This window comes from Capra hircus, chromosome 24, assembly GCF_001704415.2.
Source record: "Capra hircus breed San Clemente chromosome 24, ASM170441v1, whole genome shotgun sequence".
NCBI lineage: Eukaryota > Metazoa > Chordata > Mammalia > Artiodactyla > Bovidae > Capra > Capra hircus.
Genome location: NC_030831.1, coordinates 58,395,742 through 58,419,318, shown reverse-complemented (window position 1 = coordinate 58,419,318; position 23,577 = coordinate 58,395,742). Strand labels below are relative to the sequence as shown.

The following is a 23,577-nucleotide window of genomic DNA, read 5'->3' as shown; positions in this document are numbered from 1 at the left end:
AAGGGTTATCTCATAATCTCTGATTAAGGCAGACTGTGGTTGAGGAAATGAATTATGTAAACCCCACCTTTTGCTTAGATTACTCCCTACGCATCCAAGCTAGTTTAGAATGCCCTGTGGTGACCAAATACCCCAAGAGGAATGGAAAGGTGGGTGTTGTGGGGCTAGAAATCGTACTGCACGGCTTGACGTGCCTGCTTAGCGAGTTGCTGAGCCTCTGATCGTAAGCAAAGACTGCTGAATTACCCACAGCAACCTGCCCCATGACACAGAGAAAAAAAATGACTGTGGTTTTTAAGAGAACAAATTTGAAGGCAGTTATTACTTCCTTCCCTTTTGGATTCTTCCTCTTAATTATCCCGCTTTGCTGCAAGGAGGCCTAAATACTGTCACCTCTTAAAAGCCACCCTCTCTCCTCGCTGTGGGCATACAGACACCCAGCTTGTGTGGTGCTGGGAACAATCGGAAGCCTCTTCCTTCCCCCAGAGTCCCAGGCTGGGGCTGAATTGTTCTCTAGAATAGGAACGGGCAGAAATCAAAGAGGAAATTCTTTTTTGAGAACCACAAGGGGCAGGGGACATCTGTAACCTGGGGCTGACCATATCTTTCATTTCTTATTATTTATGTATTTTCCTTTTCTCCCCCACCTTGGACTGCACCCCGTGGCACGTGGAACTTAGCAACCAGGGCCTGAATCTGTGCCCCCTGCAGGGGAAATGCAGAGTCCTGCCCCCTGGACCGCCAGGGAAGCCTGACCACAGCTTTTGAACACACTGCCTTCTTTGATAGGGGCTATTGACTGTGGCGGGGGCAGGGGGGGAGGCGGGGGGAAGAAGGGTAACGTGAGAGTTGTTAGTTAAGCTTCATTTGGGGCAAAATGGGGACTCTAGCCTGGAGAACAGCGCTCAGACAGCTCTAGGAGCTGCTCCGAAGGGGTAGGAGGAAGCCTGGAGTATTTGTGGTTTTGGGGAAGGGAGTTAGGGACAATCGAGCACACATTTTGGCAGAAGGTGGCCGCTGGTCACAAGAAGGTGGGCGCCGGTCACGAGGAGCAGATGCGTCCGTTAATGATTTTAATGCTTTTCTAGGTATGAGCAAGAAACCGAGCTCATAAATCGTCTCCTGGAAATATCTGTCAATAACTACCTTAAGGCCTGTCCTGCCAGACTTCCCGGAGCCCAGAGTGCCTCCCTCCTGATCCCCCTTCACTCCTGTCAGGGTGTGTTGAAGGTCAACAACTACAGTGGCCGGTGAACCGCATCCTTGCAGAGGCAGGTGGCAAGGACCCATGTTTAGGTCCCACAATGTTTGTCCCATATTCCCGAAGCAGAACCTTCGTAACTACACTTCCCAGCTTCCCTCGATGCCAGTCTCAGGCATGTGATCTAGGTTCTGCCAATCAGACACAGACATCGAAACCCTGGATTCAGAAGCAAGCCACAGGGAGTGGCAGACAGCGCCGACTCCGTGGTTCTGCCGAAGGCCGCAGGGGAACTGTCCCACCGACCTGTCAGAGACGTGGCTTTGAGCCCTGGACGTGCAAGCTCAGCCGTGATCTCCAGGCTTCCCCACTCACTGTCTGCTCATAGAGCTTTCCTTTCCTCCTTAAGCAACTCAAGGTGGATGCTGTTCCCTGCAGCTGAAATTTCCCAGGCCCAGTAGGCACTCACAGATAGGTGATAGGATTCCACTTGGAAAACAAGGGTCCAAGAAAGCTCTCCGAGTAGGGAAAGGTATTATCTTTTCACTGAAGGGATTCTGATCTTTCCTTTTTAATTTTTTTTGTTGTTGTTGGACTATAGTTGATTTACAGTGTTGCTTGGTTTCAGGTGTACAGCAAAGTGATTCAGTTACACTTACACATCTATTTGTTCTTTTTCAGATTCTTTTTCCACGTAGGCCATCACAGAGTATTGAGTCGGCTTCCCTGTGCTGTGGGTCCTTGTTGATTCTCTATTTTACGTATGGGCTTCCCTAGTGGCTCAGACGTATGATAGTGTATATATGTTAACCCCAAGCTTCTAATTTATCTCTCCCCCACTTTTCCCCTGTGGTAGCCATCACTTTGTTTTCTATGCCTGTGAACCTGTTTCTGTTTTATAAACAAGTTCATTTGTATCATCCTTACAGATTTCATATGTAAGCGACATGTGGCTTTCTCTTTCTTACTTCACTTAATACGACCATCTCTAGGGCCGTCCATGTTGCTCCAAGTGGCATTGTTTCATTCTTTCTATGTTAGGTAATATTCCATTGTATTTGTATACCACATCGTCTTTATCTAGTCACTGATGGATGAACCAAGGCTTGATACAGGGGAGCTTGCAAGTGTTAGGAGATTTGAGTGAGCGATTCCTGTGTCTAGGTCAGGACATGGGAGGAAAAAATAATTGCAACCGAAACAAAGGATCATATCTGCTCTCATGAAACAACCAAACAACAGACATCTAGATGGGCTTATTCCAGAAGCATTGCCTTCCTCTTCCGACCTGAAATGCCACCCCTAGAGAAATGTCCCGAGTCTGGAAAGGTTCCCATCTTTATGAGTGTCCTGTGTGTGTGCATGCTAAATCACTTCAGTCGTGTCCGACTTTGCAACCCTATGGACTGTAGTGCGCCAGGCTCCTCTGTCCATGGGATTCTCCAGGCAAGAAAACTGGAGTGGGTTGCCATGCCCTCCTCCAGGGGATCTTCCCAACCCAGGGACTGAACCCAGGTTTCCTGCACTGTAGGCGGATTCTTTACGAGCTGAGCCACCAGGGAGGCCCCCTGGAGGGTAAATGCTGGTGACAGTGCTTCCCCTTATCACCAGCTGCCTGGCAGGCTTTAGTGGGCTCAGCCCAGGACTGCGTTCTTGAGGAAAGGGGCCTACGAGATCCAAAGAAGAGGAGGAGGTCCCCTGGCTCTGGATAAGCTGGGAGCCAACGTAGTTTTAAAAGGATCACAACACGGCACATCTTACGTGATTCCTTGATGATCAAAGCCAAGTCAAGAAAAATCTCTTCACCGTTTCAAATGTGGTTTCCCCAAGTGAAAGAAATCTAAACATATGGCAAGAGGCTTTAAAATCTGTTGATGTGTGAATGCCATGATGAAAATGGAACGGGGCGTTGTGAACTGCCAGGCCGTGTTCTCCGAGCATCAAGGGGCTCTTGGGGAGCCTGTCTTCTTCCTCTGCCGTGGAGCTGAGTAAATCTGGCTGCGGGGACTACCTCTCCCAGACTGGCGGTAGAATATTGAAGAAATGGTGCTACTTGCTAGGCTTAAATATCCTGGCAGAGGGTCTCAAAATGAGGTAATAGAAACACTGTGAAATGCTACAGAATATCCAATGACTGTAGAAGTTTGAATCCCAGTTCCCTTGACTGTGTGACCTTGGGCAAGTCAGCTGACCTGACTCTCTGTTTCCTTGGCTAAGTGAGAAGGGTAATCTCAGCTTACGAAACTTTTAGGAGGAGAATATCAGTAACATCGACCAAATACCCGGTCATGGTAAGGGCTGCAAAAATGGGAATTATTACATGATAAAAAAGGCCAGCCTCTGTGCTCAACCGAGCCCATCCGCTGGTAACGATAAAGCACGTCTGTGCTTCTAATAGTGGCATCTATAAAGGATTCAGTATGTATATATATATATTCATCAATAAATTGGCTTTCAGAAGGGAAAGCTAAAAATTCAGCCCACCTTCATCTGTAAGCATACCAGTTTATTATCAAGCTGCTTGTTTCTTTTTTGCTGTTGTTTTCTGGGGTGTGTGCGTGTGTTTGCGCCCTGCAGCAAGTGGGGTCTTAGTTCCCCAACCAGGGATTGAACCTGCACTCTCTGCATGGGAGGGTGGAGTCTTAACCACTGGGAAGTCCCAAGCTGTTTGTTAATCTCAGTGCTAATCACTCCCTCTTATCTGGAACTAAAATAAGAGAACTACCTGCCCTTTGGACAATATGTTTAAGCTTTTATTGTGACTGGTAACAGGTTGGGGACTGGAATCTAATAGATAGCCTAGATGTAAAGAACATTAATTAGAAGACTCTTTATGGACAATTTTTCACAGCAAACAAGTTCAAACCGGAAGATGCTGCTTGAAAATCATGACTTTAGTCAAAGTTGAAAGGTACAAGAATAGTTAAGTATTTTGCACAAAGGAAATCTGTTGATGATCCAGTAGAACGGATGCCCGTAGAACGCAGTTTCTTAAGGGTTTTGTTTTGCTTCTTTGAGGGAGGCGGCTATTATTGTCAGTATAGCTGGGGGTTCCCTCCTTCATGCTGAGAACCTGCAGTGAAGAGTCCACGTTAAAAAATATTAGGAAGAGTTAAGCAGGTGTAGTTAGTGATGCTGAAGTCTAATACTACAAAGTAAATCCGTTCCCAACACACCATCACTTGGGAGCTTGGTAGAAAGGCAGATTTGTGGGTCTGCCCCAGACCTGCTGCTGCTGCTGCTGCTAAGTCGCTTCAGACGTGTCCGACTCTGTGCGACCCCATAGACAGCAGCCCACCAGGCTCCCCACCAGGCTCCCCATCCCTGGGATTCTCCAGGCAAGAACACTGGAGTGGGTTGCCATTTCCTTCTCCAGACCTACTGAACTGGAAATACTGGGAACAGGACCCAGTGATCTGTGCTCTCACAAGACCTCCAGGGGACTCTGAGCACGTTAATACTTAGGACCACAGCTGTCCCCCTAGAGGGAAATTAACTTCCTCTTTTTGGGGAGCCATTTTATTTTCAGGTCTTTTTGGTATATTAGCTTACTTTACGTCCTGATGTGACTACACAGATGTAGTCACATATATTTTCACAAAGTTTTCTGTATATTCACAGAGTTTTAAAAAAAACCTTTCTTAAAAATGTATCTTATTGAAAGGTAGTTGATTTATAATGTGTTAATTTCGGCACTCCAGCAATTGCACACACACACGCATTCTGCTTTCCTGTTCTTTTCCGTTACAGTTTGTCTCAGGATGTTGGATGCAGTTCCCTGTGCTGCGCAGCGGAGCCTGTGCCTCACCTGCTCTGTGCGGAACAGTTCGCCTCTGCTAATCCCAGCCTCCCGATTCATGCGTCCCCCCTCCACCCTCGGCAACCACGAGTCCGACCTCTTCGTCACTCTGTTTCTGCTTCACAGATAAGAGCATTTACACAGGTACAGTTAGACTGACACTGGAAATGTAAATGTGTTATTTCCAGGAATTTGCTACTAAAGTAGCACCTGGGTGGGGGAATTGCTAGGCAACGTGGAATCTTAATTGCTACTTTGCTTCTCTGGCAGAGCCTCATTCCACAAGTCAAGGCTAGCTCACGAATTACACAATTACACATCATAAACCCATGACTGTAAATGGCAGTCGTGTGGGCAACTTGGGAACGGGAGCTAATGTGGGTTTCTGCCAATTCTACACTGCTTGTGGTTGGCTTGCTGTGGCTTCTGTTACAATTAACTAAGACGGAAGGATGAGTAGCTTTGATTTTAGACCACTTGTTTTGTTTCCATACAGCACCCTTTATCCACTTTTCATCCAGATGAGAGCTTGTTATACCTTCCAAGATTCTCCGGCAATTCAGGTTCCCCAACATCCAGACTAGCCATTTGTTCCTAATAAAGGAATTACTGAGATTCTCAGGTCAGTGATTACCTGCTCAGTGGCTCGATTGTTTTGACCAGGTGATAATGAAGCCAGGGCCTCAGGTTCAATTCCCACACAGGCCAATTAGCTTTGCTTTTCTCCAGGAGGCCAGGTTGCACTATTAACGGTTGCCAGCCTGCCTGAAGATGCTGCCATACATTTGTGATATGAGCCACCGCTCACACAAGGGGTCAGATGAGGTCAAGCCACATGGAAGTCCCCTGCGTTGGCTCAGAATATTGAATCTGAGAGCTTGGCTCAAGAGAATGAAAGTAAAGTGACAATAAAAAGACAAATCGTGTAACCTCAGAAAATCAGGGGCCTGGAGGCAGGAGAGGGTCCATGGTTAGGGGTAGGAAGGAACCGTGTTTGAGGTGGGGGCGGCTTTACTCTGCTCCTTCATGTAAACGGTCAGGGTGATGAGAAGCTTTTTAATATTCTCAGTTGTATGTTGTTTTTATGATATTTGGAACTACCTTTAGAGCATTTCACATATTAATAAGTAAAGTTATTCCCTTTGCTGATCTGACGGAACAGTCAGAGCAGTCCCTTAAAGGTGAGGGCAGGGAATTCCCTGGTGGTTCAGTGGTTAGGACTCTGCATTTGCAATGCAGGGGGTTCAAGTTCCATCCCTGGTCCAGGAACTAAGATCCTGCATACTTCATGGTGAGGCCAAACGAAATTAAAATAGTACTAACTTAAAAAGAAAAAAAAATTAAAGTGATGGCAAATTTGAACATTTACTTTCTTTCCCTAACACCCCTTGCAGTGCATTCTCCAGGTCCCTTTCCCCATGTCGACCAAATAAGAGAAAAATGCGAGGCTGAAAAAGATGAAGAAGGAGAAAAAAATAAAAAGAGCTGGGTCCAGATTACAAAAAGAACCCCTAAAACCAGCTTCAACCTTCACTGAAACTCAGGACAAACCACAGCCACCTCCAGGATTATGGATTAGACTCTGTAGCTGAGCTGACCACTGTCTCATGTTATGGAAACCATAGGGGGAAAATTCCATTACCTTTTGTGAGAAGGGTGGAGTTAAAAGATATAGGTTTAACCTTGGGAAACTATTGGCCATCATTGCTAATAAAGTTCTGGATCCTGTTGGTCATGATATACTAGTCTAGGTTCAGTGTGCATTTATACAAATCTTTTCCTGAATCAAGTAAATATCTTTGTCATGAAACATAGGAAGATGCTCAGTTGTAACTCCAGGTCTGGGAGGTTTGGCAATGGGACTTGATGCTTTATTACTAAAATGGGAGAGGGGAACATGGGGATAGTTTTTAATTCTAAGAAAAGTCCTGCTGTTAATTCTGATAATGCTTGGCTGAATTATTAAACTTCTTTCTAACACCGAGAGATATAAGGATTTCTAGTAGAAAGATTCTCTTGGTACTTCCTCTGTATAAGATAGTTGCAGGATGTTTTCAATTTTCATATCAACATACTTTCACTGAGGTGGAGTTTCTAAAGCAAGAGAAGTGATCAACTGTTTTGGTCTCTGCAAAGACTAACTGTTGAATTTGTCTTTCATGCTGCTGGGAAATAAGTCCAAAAGAATGGGACCAGTGTGTGTAATAGCTATTCAGTCTGAGGTGGAATTAAATGAGATGGGCTTTCTGAAACTGTAAAAAGAGGAACAGAGCGTAAAGAAATGTAATGGAAAGCAGGGCCTGATTAGAAAAAGATGACTTCCTCAGTTCACACTGCATACTGATAAATATGGTCCCCTTAAAACAGCCACTCTCTGTAACTGCCCACCCAATCCATCCTATAGTACTGCCGCCCAAAGCCTTTTTTGGAGCTAATCTTTTGCAATTGCTTTTGAAGTTTGCAGAATGTCCTTCTGAAGATGGCAGAACTTTGATCCTCAAGGGAGGAGTTGCACTTTTCCAAACATTCCAGAGCTGTGCGGAGCAGGGTTTGGGGGAATAAAGCAGCTCAAGTGGATGCTGTTGCTTGAGTCACCGTGAGGCACTGTGGATTAATAACATGGCAGGATGTGGCGTGTGTGCACGTGTGCTTGGTCATGTCTGACTGTGTGCGACCCCACGGACTGCTGCCTGCCAGGCTCCTCCGTCCATGGGATTTCCCAGGCAAGAATACTGGAGCGGGTTGCCATTTCCTTCTCCAGGGGGTCTTCCCAACCCAGGGATCGAACCTGAGTCTCCTGGGTCTCCTGCATTTGCAGGCGATTTATTTACCACTAAGACACCTGGGCAGCCGGGGTGTGGAGAGGTGGTATTCTATGAATGCTCTGTGAGGGTAAGTCCATTTCCATGTTTGCTATTTTAGAGGGTTTTATGCTGGTGATCGGAGAAGGCAGTGGCAACCCACTCCAGTACTCTTGCCTGGAAAATCCCATGGGCAAAGGAGCCTGGTAGGCTGCAGTCCATGGGGTTGCTAAGAGTTGGACACGACTGAGTGACTTCACTTTCACTTTCCACTTTCATGCATTGGAGAAGGAAATGGCAACCCACTCCAGTGTTCTTGCCTGGAGAATCCCAGGGACGGGGGAGCCTGGTGGGCTGCCGTCTATGGGAGCATAGAGTCGGACATGACTGAGCGACTCAGCAGCAGCAGCATGGTGGTGATCATGGTTAGTCTTCTGGCCTAGGAGAAGGCCCTGTTATTGGATATCCACCCACAGGAAGTCTCGCAAAGCACTTGACCAAGAATAGCCCAGGTCAGCCAGGGCCCAAGAAGTCAATCAAAAATCCCCAGAACCCTCAGACCCACGCGGTTCATTAGCAGACATGGGAGCTTATGTAATACCAGTGCGGACCAGAGAATCAGTCCCTTGGGGCTCTGCACAAAGTTGGTACTTATTTCTGTATTGGTTGATGTAATCCAGATTTTCTTTCTGAATAAAGGCTAGAAGAGACTTTCTCTCTAGGTGCTTAATGCAACAGATAACCTTTTTTTTGTTTGCATTCAGCACAGAGAGCCCACAGTAGACTGACACAGAAAGGCTGCGAGAGACCAGCCAAGGCCCGGCCACGCCAGCCCGGAGCCTCTGTTAAGGGGCCATCAGCCAGAGGTAACCGCGTGAGAGCTCCCCCCGGTCTGCGAGGGAAGCACGATGTTATTTTCACCAGAGGCAGCAAGAGGGAAGGCTGCCGCTGCCTCCCACACCCTTCATCTCTAGGATCAGCGGGGACCATTCCCCCCTCGAACGGCAGTGGACTGTCCACGGCAGACCCCACCAGCTTTTCCCGTGAAAGGCTGCATGACCAGCCTCTGAGTTTCCTCACCTTTAAAATGTAGAGAGGAAGACAACCTTCCTGAGTCTCCCTCCTAAGACTGTTGCGAGCATCCACTCGAGGACATGGAAAGAGGTAAGCTCTTGGATTACGGAAAATACTTACTAACACTACTGGTTATTATTCGTTTTAATTAATTTTTTATTGGAATAGAGTTTATTTACAATGTTGTGTTAGTTTGGCTATTATTATTGGGAGGATTTCAATGATTACTTTTGCCCTTTGTCATAAATTTCAGGGAAACTTCTTAAAAGTTAACAAGACATCTCATTTTCAGTTGCCCTGCTTTCTTCCTATAAATTTTATTTTCTCTTCCATCTTATTTACTGTCTTTGCACCTAACAGTGCCCATTTTAAATATTTTCCTCTGTCCTCTGTAAAATCACATACAGAATGGATTAGTTGACCAAATTTTATATTTTCACCAAGTTTTAAAATATTCAGATGAGACCCAAACTAGGTAAATTTGGAACAAATATGAAGGGGTACTAGCTTGCATCAGAGGTAGCAAGCACGAATGCTCTCTTGTAAAAGGCTCTTCCACTAGTGTTCATCAAAGAATAAACATATATTGGGACTTCCTTAGTGGCCCAGGGGTTAAGAATCTGTCTTCAAATGCATGGGACGAGGGTTCAATCCCTGGTCAGGGAACTAGATCCCACATGCTGAGGCTAAAAATTTACGTGCCACACCTAGAGACCCTGCAAACTGCAACTAAAGAGGTCTGAAATGAAGATTGAAGGTCCTGGGCGCTGTGGCTCAGCGCCAGCACAGCCAAATAAATGAATCTTTAAAATATATACACATGAACCAACATATCTATAGTTCCACAGGGATCAACTCAAGTAATCTATGGCCTCACGATCAAAATATTGGGAAAGGATGTGGTAGATTTAAAAACTCTACCAACGCACAATTGCTAACAAAACTCCTAAACTGGAGTTCAATGTCTTAGGAGGAAAGATAATTGATGACGTCAAAAAGAAAAGCTAGCGTGGGGACTGGCCACGCGCCCTCTGAATGTGTACAGTGTCTCCCTGCAGGAGCCGCCATGAAGAGCAGCTCTGTTCTTCCCTGCAAAAAAAGTTCCCCTCCTTCCAACTTCCCTGTGCACCTTCCACCCCCGCCCCAGCCCACCTCTCCCGACCTCCACCTCCCTGGTATGTTCTCTGTACCCTTGAGTCTCGAACCTGCGTCTTTGAAGTTGCTGACGTCCTCGGAATCCCAGGCAGGCTGGTGAATGCTCAGGGGCTCCCATCGAGGCGGCTGGTGGCCTTGGGCCACCTTTGCTTGTAGGAGGCTTAGCAAGTTCCTTGTCGCTTCTTCCCACTGGGCGTACTCCCTCAGCTGCTCCTTCAGGCTCTCCTCCTCATGAAGTTGTGGGGACTCTGCCACACTCTTTTTTCCCATTAAGTGTCCTGTTCAAAAGCAGAATGGAGAAGGAAATGGCACCCCACTCCAGTGTTCTTGCCTAGAGAATCCCAGGGATGGGGGAGCCTGGTGGGCTGCCATCTATGGGGTCGCACAGAGTTGGACACGACTGAAGCGACCTAGCAGCAGCAGCAGCAGCGAAAGCAGAAACCATACACAGCCAATATTCTATAATAACTAGAAATGAAGTCTAACCTTTAAATTATGAATCACTATCTTGTACATCTGTAACTTACAAAACATTGGATGTCAATTACACCCCAATTTTAAAAAAGGATGTTCAATGCCACATTGATAAAAAATAAGATAAAGATATACTCTGGGTGAAAAAAAAACAACAACAGCATGCCACTAATTTAACCCAGGGGAATGAATGAACGAGAAATTTAAAAAGGCACCAACTGTGTTTGTGCTTCCTCCTCCTAAATGCGATATAAATTGCACCTTATTAATAGGAGGAGTTAGTCTGTAAGCAACTGACAGATTTTGCTCCCAGATCAAAATCCCTAATGAATGGACAGAATTCAGAACCGCAGCTCAGGAGCCCTGGGTCTGGTCCCTCTGCTCACTAGCCAGGTGACCTCTCTCAAGTCATTTTGCACCCCCAGCCTTCAATTTTATCAACCATAACATGAACGTGTTGGGTCACATGACATGGAAGGAACCTTCTATATCTAAAATTCTATCACCAGCTTTGTGTGCATAGAATTCTATTCCCAGCTAAAGGATGACATCTGAACATCTTCCCCAGTCAATTTTGAATTTCTCCTGAAAATCTCCATGCTCTTCTCTGTGTGATTAAAAAGGTGTTACTTTCCTCTTATCTGTACCAAAGGGATTTTTCATTTAGACTTTCTTAGAATTTTAGCTGAGACTGAAGCTAAAATTGCGCCTAGAAATTACTGTTTGTAATGAAAAATAAGTTGAAGACAAGTTCTGGCCAGTGCGTTTCAGCCACTGAGATGCAGGATTTTTCTCTTGGAGGTTAGAATGGTCACAGAAGTCTATCAGTAGCTCCAGAGACGAGCATTTGCCATGAAAAAATAAAAGTTGCTATGCAGGAGGCCAAACCACTAAAACCATAAAAACTCATGTACTCAAATGGAGATAGCCATAGGGTCAGAAGGCGATGAAACTTAACGACTGCGTTCCTAACATGGCTTAAATATACGCACGTTATCTTATTTACTTTCTCCGGTTGATTTTCCTTATTTCTCTGTAATTGGATTTTGTTGTTGTTTAATTGCTAAGTTGTGTCCAACTCTTCTGCGACCCATGGACTATAGCCCGCCAGGCTCCTCTGTCCACAGGATTTCCCAGGCAAGGATACTGGGTTGCCATTCCCTTCTCCAGGGTACCTTTCTGACCTAGGGATCAAACTCGAGTCTCCGGCATTGCAGGTGGATTCTTTACCACTGAGTCACCAGGGAAGTCTGCGTAATTGAGTTTTAGAACACTTTTACTTTCTCACATTAATAAAACTATGGCGCATTTGATTTAAAGTTCACAAGGAAAGAGCTCTTTGTGGCTTTCGGGTTGACTGGCATTAGAAGTACATAAGGCAAAGACGGTGAAAAAGGGATTGATAGACCCCGAGACCACTTGAAATGGAACGAGGCTCCTTCCTAACAGCTCTGTCTACCAAGAGAGAAGCCCAGACCGTGACTTTATTGCTTGTGTGTGTGACTTACAGTCCACAGGATGTTTAAATGCGGACTGTTTCATTTGACCCACACCCCAATCAATTTGATGAAAATGAGACTTGCCAAAGGTCGCACACATACAAGTAAAGATTCTGGGATTCAAATCAGCTCGAAGTCCAGACTCTACAGTATTATACTGCTTTTCAAGTGTCTTTGAACTTCCTAAGAACATAAGGCAGTTAGAAATCATTCTGGGGCTTGGAAATAAGGATAAGGTTTACAAAAGGCTTTCTAATATCATCAAAAGGAATGGCGATCATATATCACTATGTCATGACTCATTATGTGACTCAGAAAAATTGATTCTGTGCACATTGGGAAGCCTGAAAATGAGGTTTTCCCGCATTGCAGTGTGAGCTTTGCCAAGTCGCTTAGGGCCTGACACTTCACACAATTTTAAGACTCGATTGAGAACACTGTCCCAACTGAAGGACTGGAATCTTGAAAGGCTGGCTCCCTACTTATCTGCTTGGTGAACTTGGTGTCCAGACATGCACTAAGTAACCTTGCCTTTAGCCATCAAAATGATTATGTTACACAACTTCCCAGGAAGTAGCAAGTCACTTGGCTTTATTACTATGGAGGAAATTGAATCATGATAATGGGAAAGCAGGATTAGAATCTGATGCTCCCAATAATGACCTCAGTCGCTCTTGCTCTTGGTCATTGCCTATCATCTAGTTAGGATGCTGGAAATGAGAAAGGCCTTCTTGGCACTGAAGCGGAGGGACGATGGAGATGTTTTTTATAAAAAGGACTTCATTTTTGTCATGCTTGAGTAATTTTGTGACTTTTCTACAATGGAAGGCTAACGTAGGCCTCCATTCTGTGGATGATTTAACATAGACTCTTGGGACCTTGGGGGCTTCCCGGGTGGCTCAGTGGTAAAGAATCCGCCTGCTGATGCAGGAGACACAGGAAATTCAGGTTCGATCCCTGGGCCAGGGGAGGAGGAAATGGCAACCCACTTCAATATTCTTGGCTGGGAAATCCCCTGGACAGAGGAGCCTGGCAGGCTACAGTTCATGGGGTTGCAAAGAGTCAGACATGACGGAGCCTAGCACATAGCTACACACAGCTATGGGGACCCTGACTGAATTTCAGTATTTGCCATTTTGGTGGGTGGGTGTTCAGACTCCCTTCCCTAGACCACAGACCTTTTTCCTTTTCTAAGGAAAGTGAACCACCTATAACATCCCAGGGAAGCACACATCCCCTGGGTCCTAATGCACTACTTAGCTAGTGACCATCAACAAAATAATTGTCTCCATGACAACATGGATGATATGCCCACTTCCATCTCTTCTCCCATCATCATTTGTTATGTGTCCATATCACATTAATGGAGATCTCAGCACAGACAAAAGACAGGCAATAGAAAAAATAAACCCTCGCTGGGGCGGGGGTGGGTTTTGTCCTTTTTTATCACTTAAAAATATCACTAAAATGGCAGGCTTGCAAGAGAAAAGAATTTTCTTGAACTGCAAACTTGAAGATTATCCTAACTTCAGGCAATATCTATTAAGACAGAAAGTGTTGAGTGTAAGAGCTGGTTTTTCTTTCTTTCTTTCTTTCTTTTGCGGGGAGGTGATACTTCAGCCATGCGTTACAGTGGCTGGTGCAGCGGTTCTGTAAACCGTTCTGCGGCTGAGCACTGGCGTTCAGAATGGAACCTTCCACGGCACGCTTCACACCAGAGTCAGAACCATGACCAGAAACGCTTCAAGGGCACACAAGGGGGAGGCCCCAGCATTAGTGCTGACCTGCATTTGCATCACACACAGAACATTTCCATGAACATCAAGCCAGGTAAGAACTGGCTAAGTTTTCAGTCTGCTAACTTCTTTTCCGCGGCCACATCACGTTCCTCTCAGCTGGAAGAAGCAAATCATTCGACAAACCTGCAAATTTGTGCTGACAGCTTCTTCATGGCCAGCGAAATGTGGCTTTCGTTTGCTTTAATTAAAACCAAACTGCATATCTTCAGTGATTGGGGAGGACAGGCATTCACTTAGAGCGGAAAGCTCAGTTGAAAGCCTAGCGTGGTGTTCATGCTTGTGAATGCTCACAGGCTGAGAGAGGGCACATCCTCCCAAAGCAAACTCCTTCGCCACTGCAGAAAAAGTTGAGTCACTTTCAACTCAAATGTGATTCTCTGCATCACCTCCCTCTTTCCCTTCATCAACTCTGCACAACTCTGAAAAAGGAAAATGAGTGTGTTTGCGAGCACATAAGAGAATAAGACAATTTGGGGTGCCAGTGGTCGGCACACTTTGGAGCTGGGAACAAATATATGGATACCAAGAGGGAATGAGAGGGTGGGAGGAGCTGAGAGTGGGGATGGACACGTAAACACTGTTGACATTGTGTACCAAATAGATAACTAGTGAGAACATGCCATGAAGCACTTGGGGCACTGTGGTGACGGGAATGAGAAGGAAACCCAAAAGGAAGGGGGTAAGTGTACATGTACCGCTGACTCACTTTGTTGTACAGCAGAAACTAAGACAGCTTTGTAAAGCAACTATACTCCAATATAAATTAGAAGGACATTGTTATTTTTTATTTATTTATTTATATTTATTTGGCTGTACCGGGTCTTAGTTACTACATGTGGGATCTAGCTCCCTGACCAGGGATCGAACCCAGGACCCCTAAGTTGAGAGCACGGAATTGTCACCACTGGACCCCTAGGGAAGTCCCCAAAATTAATCTTTAAAAAGAAACAACTTAACTCTCTCTTTCCTGCTAGCTCTCTTTTATGAGCAAAAAGAGGCTAGAAATCTGGAGGTTTCCACCTTCTCAGCCCATTGGCTGCTGGCCAGACTAGGCAACGGCCACTTGATCTAAACTCCCAGGAGCCCTTTTTACGTATTGATAGGGACAGAGTAAAGGGACAAAGTAGGTAATTGAGTAGTTAACCCCACTAGACGATTGTAAGTAGGAAAAATATGGGAGACCCCTGTAAGTTCACGATTACTCAAGAGAACAGGTTTGCTTAATGACAAAACCAAGCAGGCTTGCTCACAGCAAAACCATGCAACAGAAGAATGAGACATGACATGTCCCCAAACAACAAAGCAATGGTGGGATGAGACCCACATCCTGCCAGTGAGCTCAGTAAGTTCATGGTCCCTAGGACATGCTCTCTGGACACACGAAAAGCAACAGTTTGTAGACCTAGATTGACCACATAGGGACCGCAGAACTCCCCTGCCCAACCTGGAGGAGGGGCTGATGGTGGACGCATGACCCTCTACTCAAAGCAAAGAAGCTCTTCCCCCCTCCCTGTTTGTCCTTTGATCATGAAACCGTAGCCCAGTAAGGTCTCAGGACGTAAAGAGCCTGTGGAACCAGAGCTCTTCAGAACCCCCCAAACACACCCAGCTGTTTCAGTATCAATTCTAGGTTTGGCTTCTTAATACCTTCCAAATGTCCTCTCTGGGTGTGCAGGGCTTTTCACTCATCCCAATCTTTCCTTTCTGTACCCCGGCTCCTAGGCTTCACTGTCGCTCAAAGATGACAAATACTTTCCTGTCTGGGGTTGAGGACTTGGCAAATGATTCCTTAAGTAGTCATGAAAACTGCGCTATTGCAACCCAGAGCTCTCCGCTTCTCTGCGGGAAACCCCGACAAGGCACGGGATCTGAGCGCCCGAAGTTCTAACCTCACCCCCACCCCATAAACGCATCCCGGTCTTCACACAGAGATCCTGTAACGCCTCTGAGAGTTGAATTAGCAGGTATCTTTCCAACACACCCTCCCACCTCTCCTAAGTAGATGACTAAGGGAATCGTGAAACACACACGCCGCCTGACATCTCTCTAGCGATCGACTGGCTTCCGGGGAAATGCTGGGCTATTGTAGCTGGCTGTGGGGTGGAGAAAACCGAACGCTTTGCATTATTTGCCAGAGCCTCTGCTCCGCACGGCAGAGGGCTCCGGGGTGATGTCGAAGCGGCGGGGTCGCTCCGGGCGGCCCGGGAAGGCAGCGAGCACGCGCTCCGCGGCCCGGCGTCCAACCCACCGCGGCGCCGGGCAGGGACCACCACACCTCCAAGCCAGGAGAGCGGGGCTTACAGGCGGAGCGGCAGGGGGAAGGAGCGAGGTTAGAGGGCGAGACAGGCGGGGGAAATCAGGACTCTGGGGACAGAGGCGCGGGGTCCGCGTGGAGACCGGGCGATTCCCCGAGCGCGGAGCCTGCTAGATGGAAAGAGGGAAAAGAGGAAAAAGGGCAGAGAAAAGAAAATCGCTTCAAGGCAAAAAAAAAAAAAAAAAAAGACTGAGGAAATTCAGGCGGGCCCCAAAGCGAGGTGGGATTCAAGCGCTGAACGGATCTGAAAGGCGGGGTGGGCGCCGCGCCCCGGGCCCACACCTGTGGCTTTGTGAGGCGCAAAGGCGCAGCCGCCGGGCTGGACCAGGGCTCCGGGACGCCCTGGGGACCCGGGTCCCCGAAGTTGTTCGGGGAGAGAACCGTGCCAGACAGGGTTGTGATTAGGTGGATAAAGGGTGCTGCAGGGAGATGCCCACGGAGGGTTATCGCTGGGATTTGGGAGCGCTGCGTGCCGAGTGGGTGTCCTGGGGAGGAGGGAAGGCAGCGGCAAGGCCCGACGGCCTCCCTGGATGCTGAAGGGCAGGGTGGGCGTTTGGGTCGAGAGGTCGGAGCTAACCCAGCCCCCCAAGGCCGAGCCGCAGGAACGCCGGGAGATGCGGAGACGCGCGCCGGCGGCGGGCTGGCCCCGCCGGGACTCGAGCGCGCGGGACACTCACCGACCGCCCAGTGGTTGCCGCGCGTGTACATCTTGGCCAGCGCGCCTGCTCTGCCAGCCGTCACCGGGGCGGCCGATCCCCGGGGCGCCGGGCAGAGGACCAGTGCCAGCAGGACGAGCGAGACCTCGCGGCCGCGCATGGTACCGGCGGGAGGCGCCCGGAGCGCCGCGGCTAGGCTGGGCGGAGAGCGCGTTCTCCCCGCGGAGGCAAGCCCAGGACCCGGAGCTCGGAGAAGCGTCGCCGCCGCCGCCGCCCGCCTCTGCTCCGGCCGCCGCCGCGCCGGGGCTTTATATGCAAGCCCGGGCGGGCGGGGTAGGGGGGCGTGGAGCGGGGGGGGGGGGCTCCTCCGCCGCGGCCCCGAGCGCTCTGACGTCTCGCTGTGGCGAGAGCCGGGGCGCTGGGACCACGGCCTCCGAAAACCATCCATCTTCCCGCCCAGGGGTGAAAAGGCCGGGTGTACCCCGCGCGCCTCTCTCTTTCCCGCGTAGACCCGCCCGCCACCCCACACTGGACTCCTTTCCACCCTCGACGCCGTCGCTCCAGCACAATGTAGTGAAGCCCTCCTTTCGCAGCTCGGCCAGGGCGCCTCCTGGCTAGCTGCCTTCGGATCCAGCAAGGGGGAGCAAGGACGCGGCCGCCTGACCCCAGGGGCTAGGGGCGCGGCGGAGCGCGGGTTGTAGAGAGGGATGAACACGGAAGATGCATGTTTTTAGGCCGGGCTTTGCCGGAGGGGATTGGAGCCCGAATTGCAAAGCACTTCTGATTCTCAGACCTTTCCGCTCTGGGGACCACCTCCCTCCTCGCGTCCTAGCCCGCGAAACTCCAGACCTTTGCCTGCCTCCTGCAGAGCGCCCCTAACCCCCGCCGGTTCACCGCCTCCAGCAAATACCCTCACCCCACCTGGGTTTTCCGTCCCTGCCCGTGAGGTGCAATGGAAGCTGGAGCGGGAAAGACGTGTAATGTGATGGAACTAGCAACAGTTTTACTGCGCTCCTGGTTCCCTTCATCAGCGTCCGCCTAATGGAAGAAGCTTTTATGCTGGTTTCCTAGGCTGCGCCTACCAGACGGCGCAAACTGTCCCTCAGCTGCTGTTTACACACTCCTCTAGGGCTGGGCATCTTTGCTCTGCTCCTTCTGTTCTCGGAGATGAGGAAGGGCCACCGGCTCAACTCCCGAGATTCTCAATGCCATGGATACAAAGCGGGTGGGCGCCATAGCCGTGCCGCAGCGACTGGAAGCGGGGAGGGTGCTGTTGCCCACGATTCGGCTGCCAGAGCTGGGGGTGTGTTGCTGCGCTCCTGCGTGCCTGTTCCTCACCAAGTGCTGGTGAATCACTCGCTGGTGGGTCCCTGCTGGTGTTCCGTGTCAATACTGGCCGTTGATACCAATTAAGTTGAAACCATATTCTTTATCTCGTGGCCCAGTGCACCTGAGCCAGCCTCAGATGGTGACATGTGCATGTCCCATGACTGAGTGTTCTTGAGCTTGGAAGAGTATTTCCATGCATGTGTCTGGCTAGAAGGTTAAAACAAGCACTAATTTCAAGAGCACTATTATTAGCCAGGCAACAGAGTAATAGGATCCTGAGGGAATGCCCCCAAGTGAAAATTAAGGGGGAAAGCCCACATCAGCTTCGACTCCATCCCTCTGGGTTCCCAGGCTCTGCTTATTAGGCAGCAAATGTTCCACCATCAGGTGACCATTTGTAGGCTCACTGCCTCCCACTTGGCGGGGAGCTCGCCTGAACTCAGGGACAGGGTCTCATTCCCCTGTGGGCCTGCAAAGCGCCTGGACCCAGTGGCACACAGCAGCTGTTTGGTGAATGAACAGCTAACCTGAGAAATGCTCGCATCTAAATGCCTTCTGCAACCGGTGCCTTCAGAGGGGCATTAAACCTTTCTCTCTCCAGATTAAGTGATAGAAAAATATCCTTTCCCCTTAGTTTAATCAAGATTATTTTAGAATCTTTTAATAAAGTTTTTTCCACTATGAGACCAAGGGAAAGCAACTGTAAATATAATAAAATGTGGGAACAGTTCTACAGAAAGAGCTAATTCAGGCAGGCCACTCTTTCTTAGGTCTGTTACAGGCCAAGAGGCACCTGGGCTCCTCTGTTCATTTCAGCTTCTGCTCTAAACCCCTGGTCTACAGGCTTTCTGCACCCAGTCTCCGGCTTAGATACATCACTTGCTTTGGCTCAGTGGGGCATTGCACCCTCTTATCACTGTGGCACAAATTAGGGTACTCCTTCATTGAATTCCCCGTTTGGGAACATTTCATCTAATCTTTCTAAATGGATCTTAACCCTTTAGCTGCTTCCACAAAAGATCGATGCACCCAACAGCCATAATATCTCAGTGGCATTTGTTTTGCGTGTGTGCGGGTGGGCTGGGTTCCTGGCCTCCCGTCTTCCAACTCTGCTGGAAACTGCCTCCATCTCTGTTTCCCAACTCCTGATTTCCAAGAGAGAAACGTGATGGACCCAGCTCATTATTTTGACCCAGCTACAGTACATGGATTCTAGATCGCCTAACAGCTTGAAGCTGAGGGCGTCTACAATGTCCGGGGCTTCCTCGATGGCTGGGCAGGTAAAGAATCCCCCTGCAATCAGGAGACATAGGAGATGCAGTTCAATCCCCAGGTCAGGGGGCGTGGCAACCCATCCCGTGTTCTTGCCTGGAGAATCCCACGGACTGAGGAGTCTGGTGGGCTACACAGAGTCGGACACGACTGAGCAGCTAAGCACACACACCTTGTCCGATGCGCTGTTATCGGGGTCAGGACACACGGTGAGAGGCATGGCAGTGCTCACTCCCCAGGGCTCTGCTCAGGAGGGTGTTCCCTAAACAGAAGGTGTGGGCAGGCACCCTGACGTCTCACACACAGCGGCCCTCCTCCCCGGAAGCTCAGGCACCGGCTTCTGCCTGACAGTTCCTGACTTCTGCTGTTTCTGTTTAGCTCGGTGACCCCCAGACTACATTAAGGGCATTGATTATTATTATTATTCTCTTCCATGAGTTCAGGTTTTGATGTTTTTGTGTGTGTGTGTGTGTTTACTGTGAAAAAAAGCCATATTGCTTCTGTCTCATTTTCACTCATCAAAGACATAGGAACTGTGTGTCCATCACAGTCTCTAATCAGGCTGAAGTCGCCAGTGCTACCCTAGAGAGTCGATGTCGTTCTAGCTTACATCAGTGAAACGTTGCCTCTCAGCCCGTCTTTGCAGCTGCATCGGGTAGATGGATGGCTTTCTGAAAAATGGAAGGTAGCTCATGCATCCCTAACTTTGTCCTAAGGAGAGTCTAGGTTCGGGGGGGTCTCTGTTCAAGGTTTAGGGGCTAGTTTTGCCGTCACTGGTCATTTACCTTGGTGTCTAGGAAGGCTCTGAGGGCAGGTCTGGCTGCAGTAGGATGCCCCACGCGCCCCAGGTCTGGTCCGAAGCCAAGGAAGCAGCCTGCGAAAGCAGCTGGTGGAGGGGCTGGCAGGGAGGCACTGGTGTCCTGAACACACATGCGTTCCGATTCTGCCTCTGCCACTGAGGACCTACTGTGTGACCCAGGCCAGTGACTTGGCATCTGCATCCCGGTTTCTCCATTGCTTTGGCAACATCTCCCTCCCTAGGGTGTTAGGAGGATCAAGTGAGGTCATGTGTCTCTTTTGACTGGCAGCTACTTCACTGGTTTAATTAATAATAATGGAGAACTATAATTAAGACAAGCTAATTTTTATCTTAGATGTGAGTGTCAAGACGGCATAATTTCCTCGCTCATTGCCTAACCCAATGCCATGTGCTATGTTGATCCCCCCAGGAGGTGACCCTATAAATGATAGCTGCCACTCAGGGAGCATCTTGCGTGTCCCAGGTGTTGTGCATGGGTGGGTGTGGAGTCTGCACAGCTGTCCTGTGACACGGATGTCATTTGTCTTGTTTTATAGACAAATGGCCCCCTTGGTGGCTCACTCGGTGGAGAGTCTGCCTGCAATTCGAGAGACCTGGGTTTGAGCCATGGATCAGGAAGATCCCCTGGAGAAGGAAATGGCAACCCATTCCAGCAGTTTTCTTGCCTAGAGAATCCCAGGGACAGAGGAGCCTGGTGGTTAACAGTCCATGGGGTCACAAAGAGTCAGACACGACTGAGCGACTAACACACTATAGACAAGGAAACTGAGGCACAGGAGGGTTAAATAACTTGCTCTTAGTGAAATTAAAATGGAGGAAATCTTGTTCAGGCTTCAGAAGCAGGAGAGCAGACCTCTGACCCACTTCCATCCTGCCTGGACACCGTCCGGATTCTGTACCTGCCTGCAAGCACAGCAAAGCAGGTGGCACTTTAGATAAGAAAGGGAGTGGGTCTTGGAAATCGTGAGTCCCTGGAGGTCTTGCCAGCCCTCCAGGGTCTAAGACATCTTGGGGTTAAACAGCATTGTAAAGTTAAAGTAAAACCAGAGCTGCGATTTTGCACACAAACTGATGATGAAATCAGTCTGAGGACTGGGATCATAAGCAGGAGCCCCCCAAACTGCTGTTTGAAATCTCACCCATGGGTTGGATGCACCACCCAGGACCCTTTCCCGGTTGGGACTCCAGATTGCTGTTTAGGAGGGACTTTGCAGGGCTGTTCAAGTCTGGACGCAGGCTGGCCCCGTTTGGTGATGTGTATATATATAATTACTTCCCTCTGTTGTCTCCATTTCTTTTATTCCTAATGACCGTATATTGAAATTAAGTTAAATAATCTTCTGTTAAAAGTTGAAATTGCTCATTTGTGTGTAATGAATGCTTTCTTTTGTTAACGAATACCTTAAACCTAAAGTGAGAGTAAGGGCTTGCCTGGTGGCTCAGTGGTGAGGTGTCTCCCTGCCAGTGCAGGAGACACGGGTCGGTCCCTGGTCTGGGAGGATCCCGCATGCGGTGGGACGGCTGCGCTCTGGAGCCCGGGAGCCACAGCTGGTGAGCCCACGTGCTGTAACTGCTGGGGCCCCTGTTCCCGGGAGCCTGCGCTCCACGAAGGGGAGGCTTACCCGAGCTGGAGCGTGGACCCCCGCTAATCAAGAGAGAGACAAAGCCCGGGCAGTAAGGAAGACCCAGCACAGCCAATAATAAATAGTAAAATTGTTGAAAAAAAGAAGTGAATCTTCCAGCAAAACATTTGGCCAATGATCCGATGGTAATTGGCAAAGTCAAGAGTCAACTCAGAGCCATCTGAGCGATAGATCTGGCAAAGATGAGTTTCTTTGAGGTTATAGTTTTTTGTGGGTCAATAAATTTCATCACCCAGGAGGTGTAAATGTATATTAAAATAATTTTAGAGGAGATATCAGGGATCATTTTTACAGGCCTCTGGTGAAACTGCGGGCAGTCTCCTCTGCCCACTTATTTTCAGCTATTGCCCACCCCACCTCTAGATCCGTGCACCTGGCCTGCCAGCTTGTACGTGGAAGAAGGCAGAGGTGCTGGGGACATATAAATTTGCTTTTTTGGAGGATAACAGGCTCCTGGGTTGGGCTATAGCTGGGATGGCCAGAGTCCCAAAATGTAGCCCACAATGTCTGAAACTGCAAGTATATTTCTGACGTCTACTTGAATATCTGACGTTGAACTCTTCCTTTAATTCCAGTTCTTTCTGGTATTTCACTGATTACCTTCTGTGGTCTTCTGAGCTCCTGGACAGATTGCAGGGTCAATTACCCTAGACTCCAGCCTTCTATTTTATCTACTCCAGGGTTTCTCAACCTCAGTGCTGTTCGGATTTGGGGTGGATGATTCTCTGTTGTGGGGAGCTGTCCTGGGCCCTGTGGGGCAGTTGGCAGCACCCCTGGCCTCTACTCACTAGATGCTGGTGACATGTCTCAGGGTGACAACCAAAAGATCCGCAGACGTTGCAATGTTCCAGCGGAGGGTCTGCCCTAACCCAGCTTCTCCTCCTTAGCGCCCGCCTCGCCTGGTGCTCCTTGCACCTGAACATCTCCAGTGCTGGAGAACTCCCTCCTCCTCTCTGGAGACGGCTGATGCCCGGAAACTCGTCCTTAGCGTGAACCCACACGCGTCTCTCCAGCCTGCCGCCCCTGTGGGCCGAGGGGGCCTCTTCTGTTGCCCTGTCCTCGTGTTGGCAGACTCCATCGGGCCCTCCCCGTCCTTCTCTTCACTGGTGCCTTCTGTATTGGCAGTGCCTCCTCAGAGGCCAGGACTGCGCCTCCTCTCCCGTCCTCACTGATCTGAACATCCTCCAGGGTCCCCTTCATTTTTTTAATTTGTGTTGTTTCACTTTTCATTGAAGCATAGTTGATTTACAGTGTTTCGGGTGTACAGCAAAGTGATTCAGTTATATACCTATATAGATACAGATATTGAGCAGATAGACACACTGAATATAGCTCCCTGTGTATGCAGCAGGCCTTTGTGTTATCTGTCCTGTATATAGTCACGTGTATCTGTTAGTCCCAAATTCCAAATGTATCTCTCTCCCCATCCCCACCTTTCCCCTTTGGTAAACAGAAGTTTGCTTTCTATGTCAGTCAGTCTATTTCTGTTTTGTAAGTAAGTTCATCTGTATCATTTTTTCTCTTTGTAGATTTCATTTGTAGATATATGGGGTATCATATATTTGTCTCTCTCTGTCCGCCTTACTTCACTTTGAATGATAATCTCTAGGTCCATCCAAGTTGCTACAAATGGCATTAATTCCTTTTATGGCCGAGTAATATTCCACTATATATATATATATATATATATATATATATTCCACTATATATATATATATACACGCACGTATAAAGTATATCT

General features: G+C 48.5%; 1 protein-coding gene across 1 annotated transcript; it reads right to left on the bottom strand.

Moving 5' to 3' along the window:
* On the bottom strand, positions 3,939 to 17,055 carry GRP (gastrin releasing peptide). Its single transcript, XM_018039812.1, has 3 exons — positions 16,794 to 17,055; positions 10,081 to 10,308; positions 3,939 to 4,274 (listed from the first exon to the last, which is right to left on the bottom strand). The coding sequence occupies exons 1-3, from the start codon at positions 16,930 to 16,932 to the stop codon at positions 4,237 to 4,239; spliced, it is 405 nt and encodes a 134-aa protein (XP_017895301.1). The 5' UTR covers positions 16,933 to 17,055; the 3' UTR covers positions 3,939 to 4,236.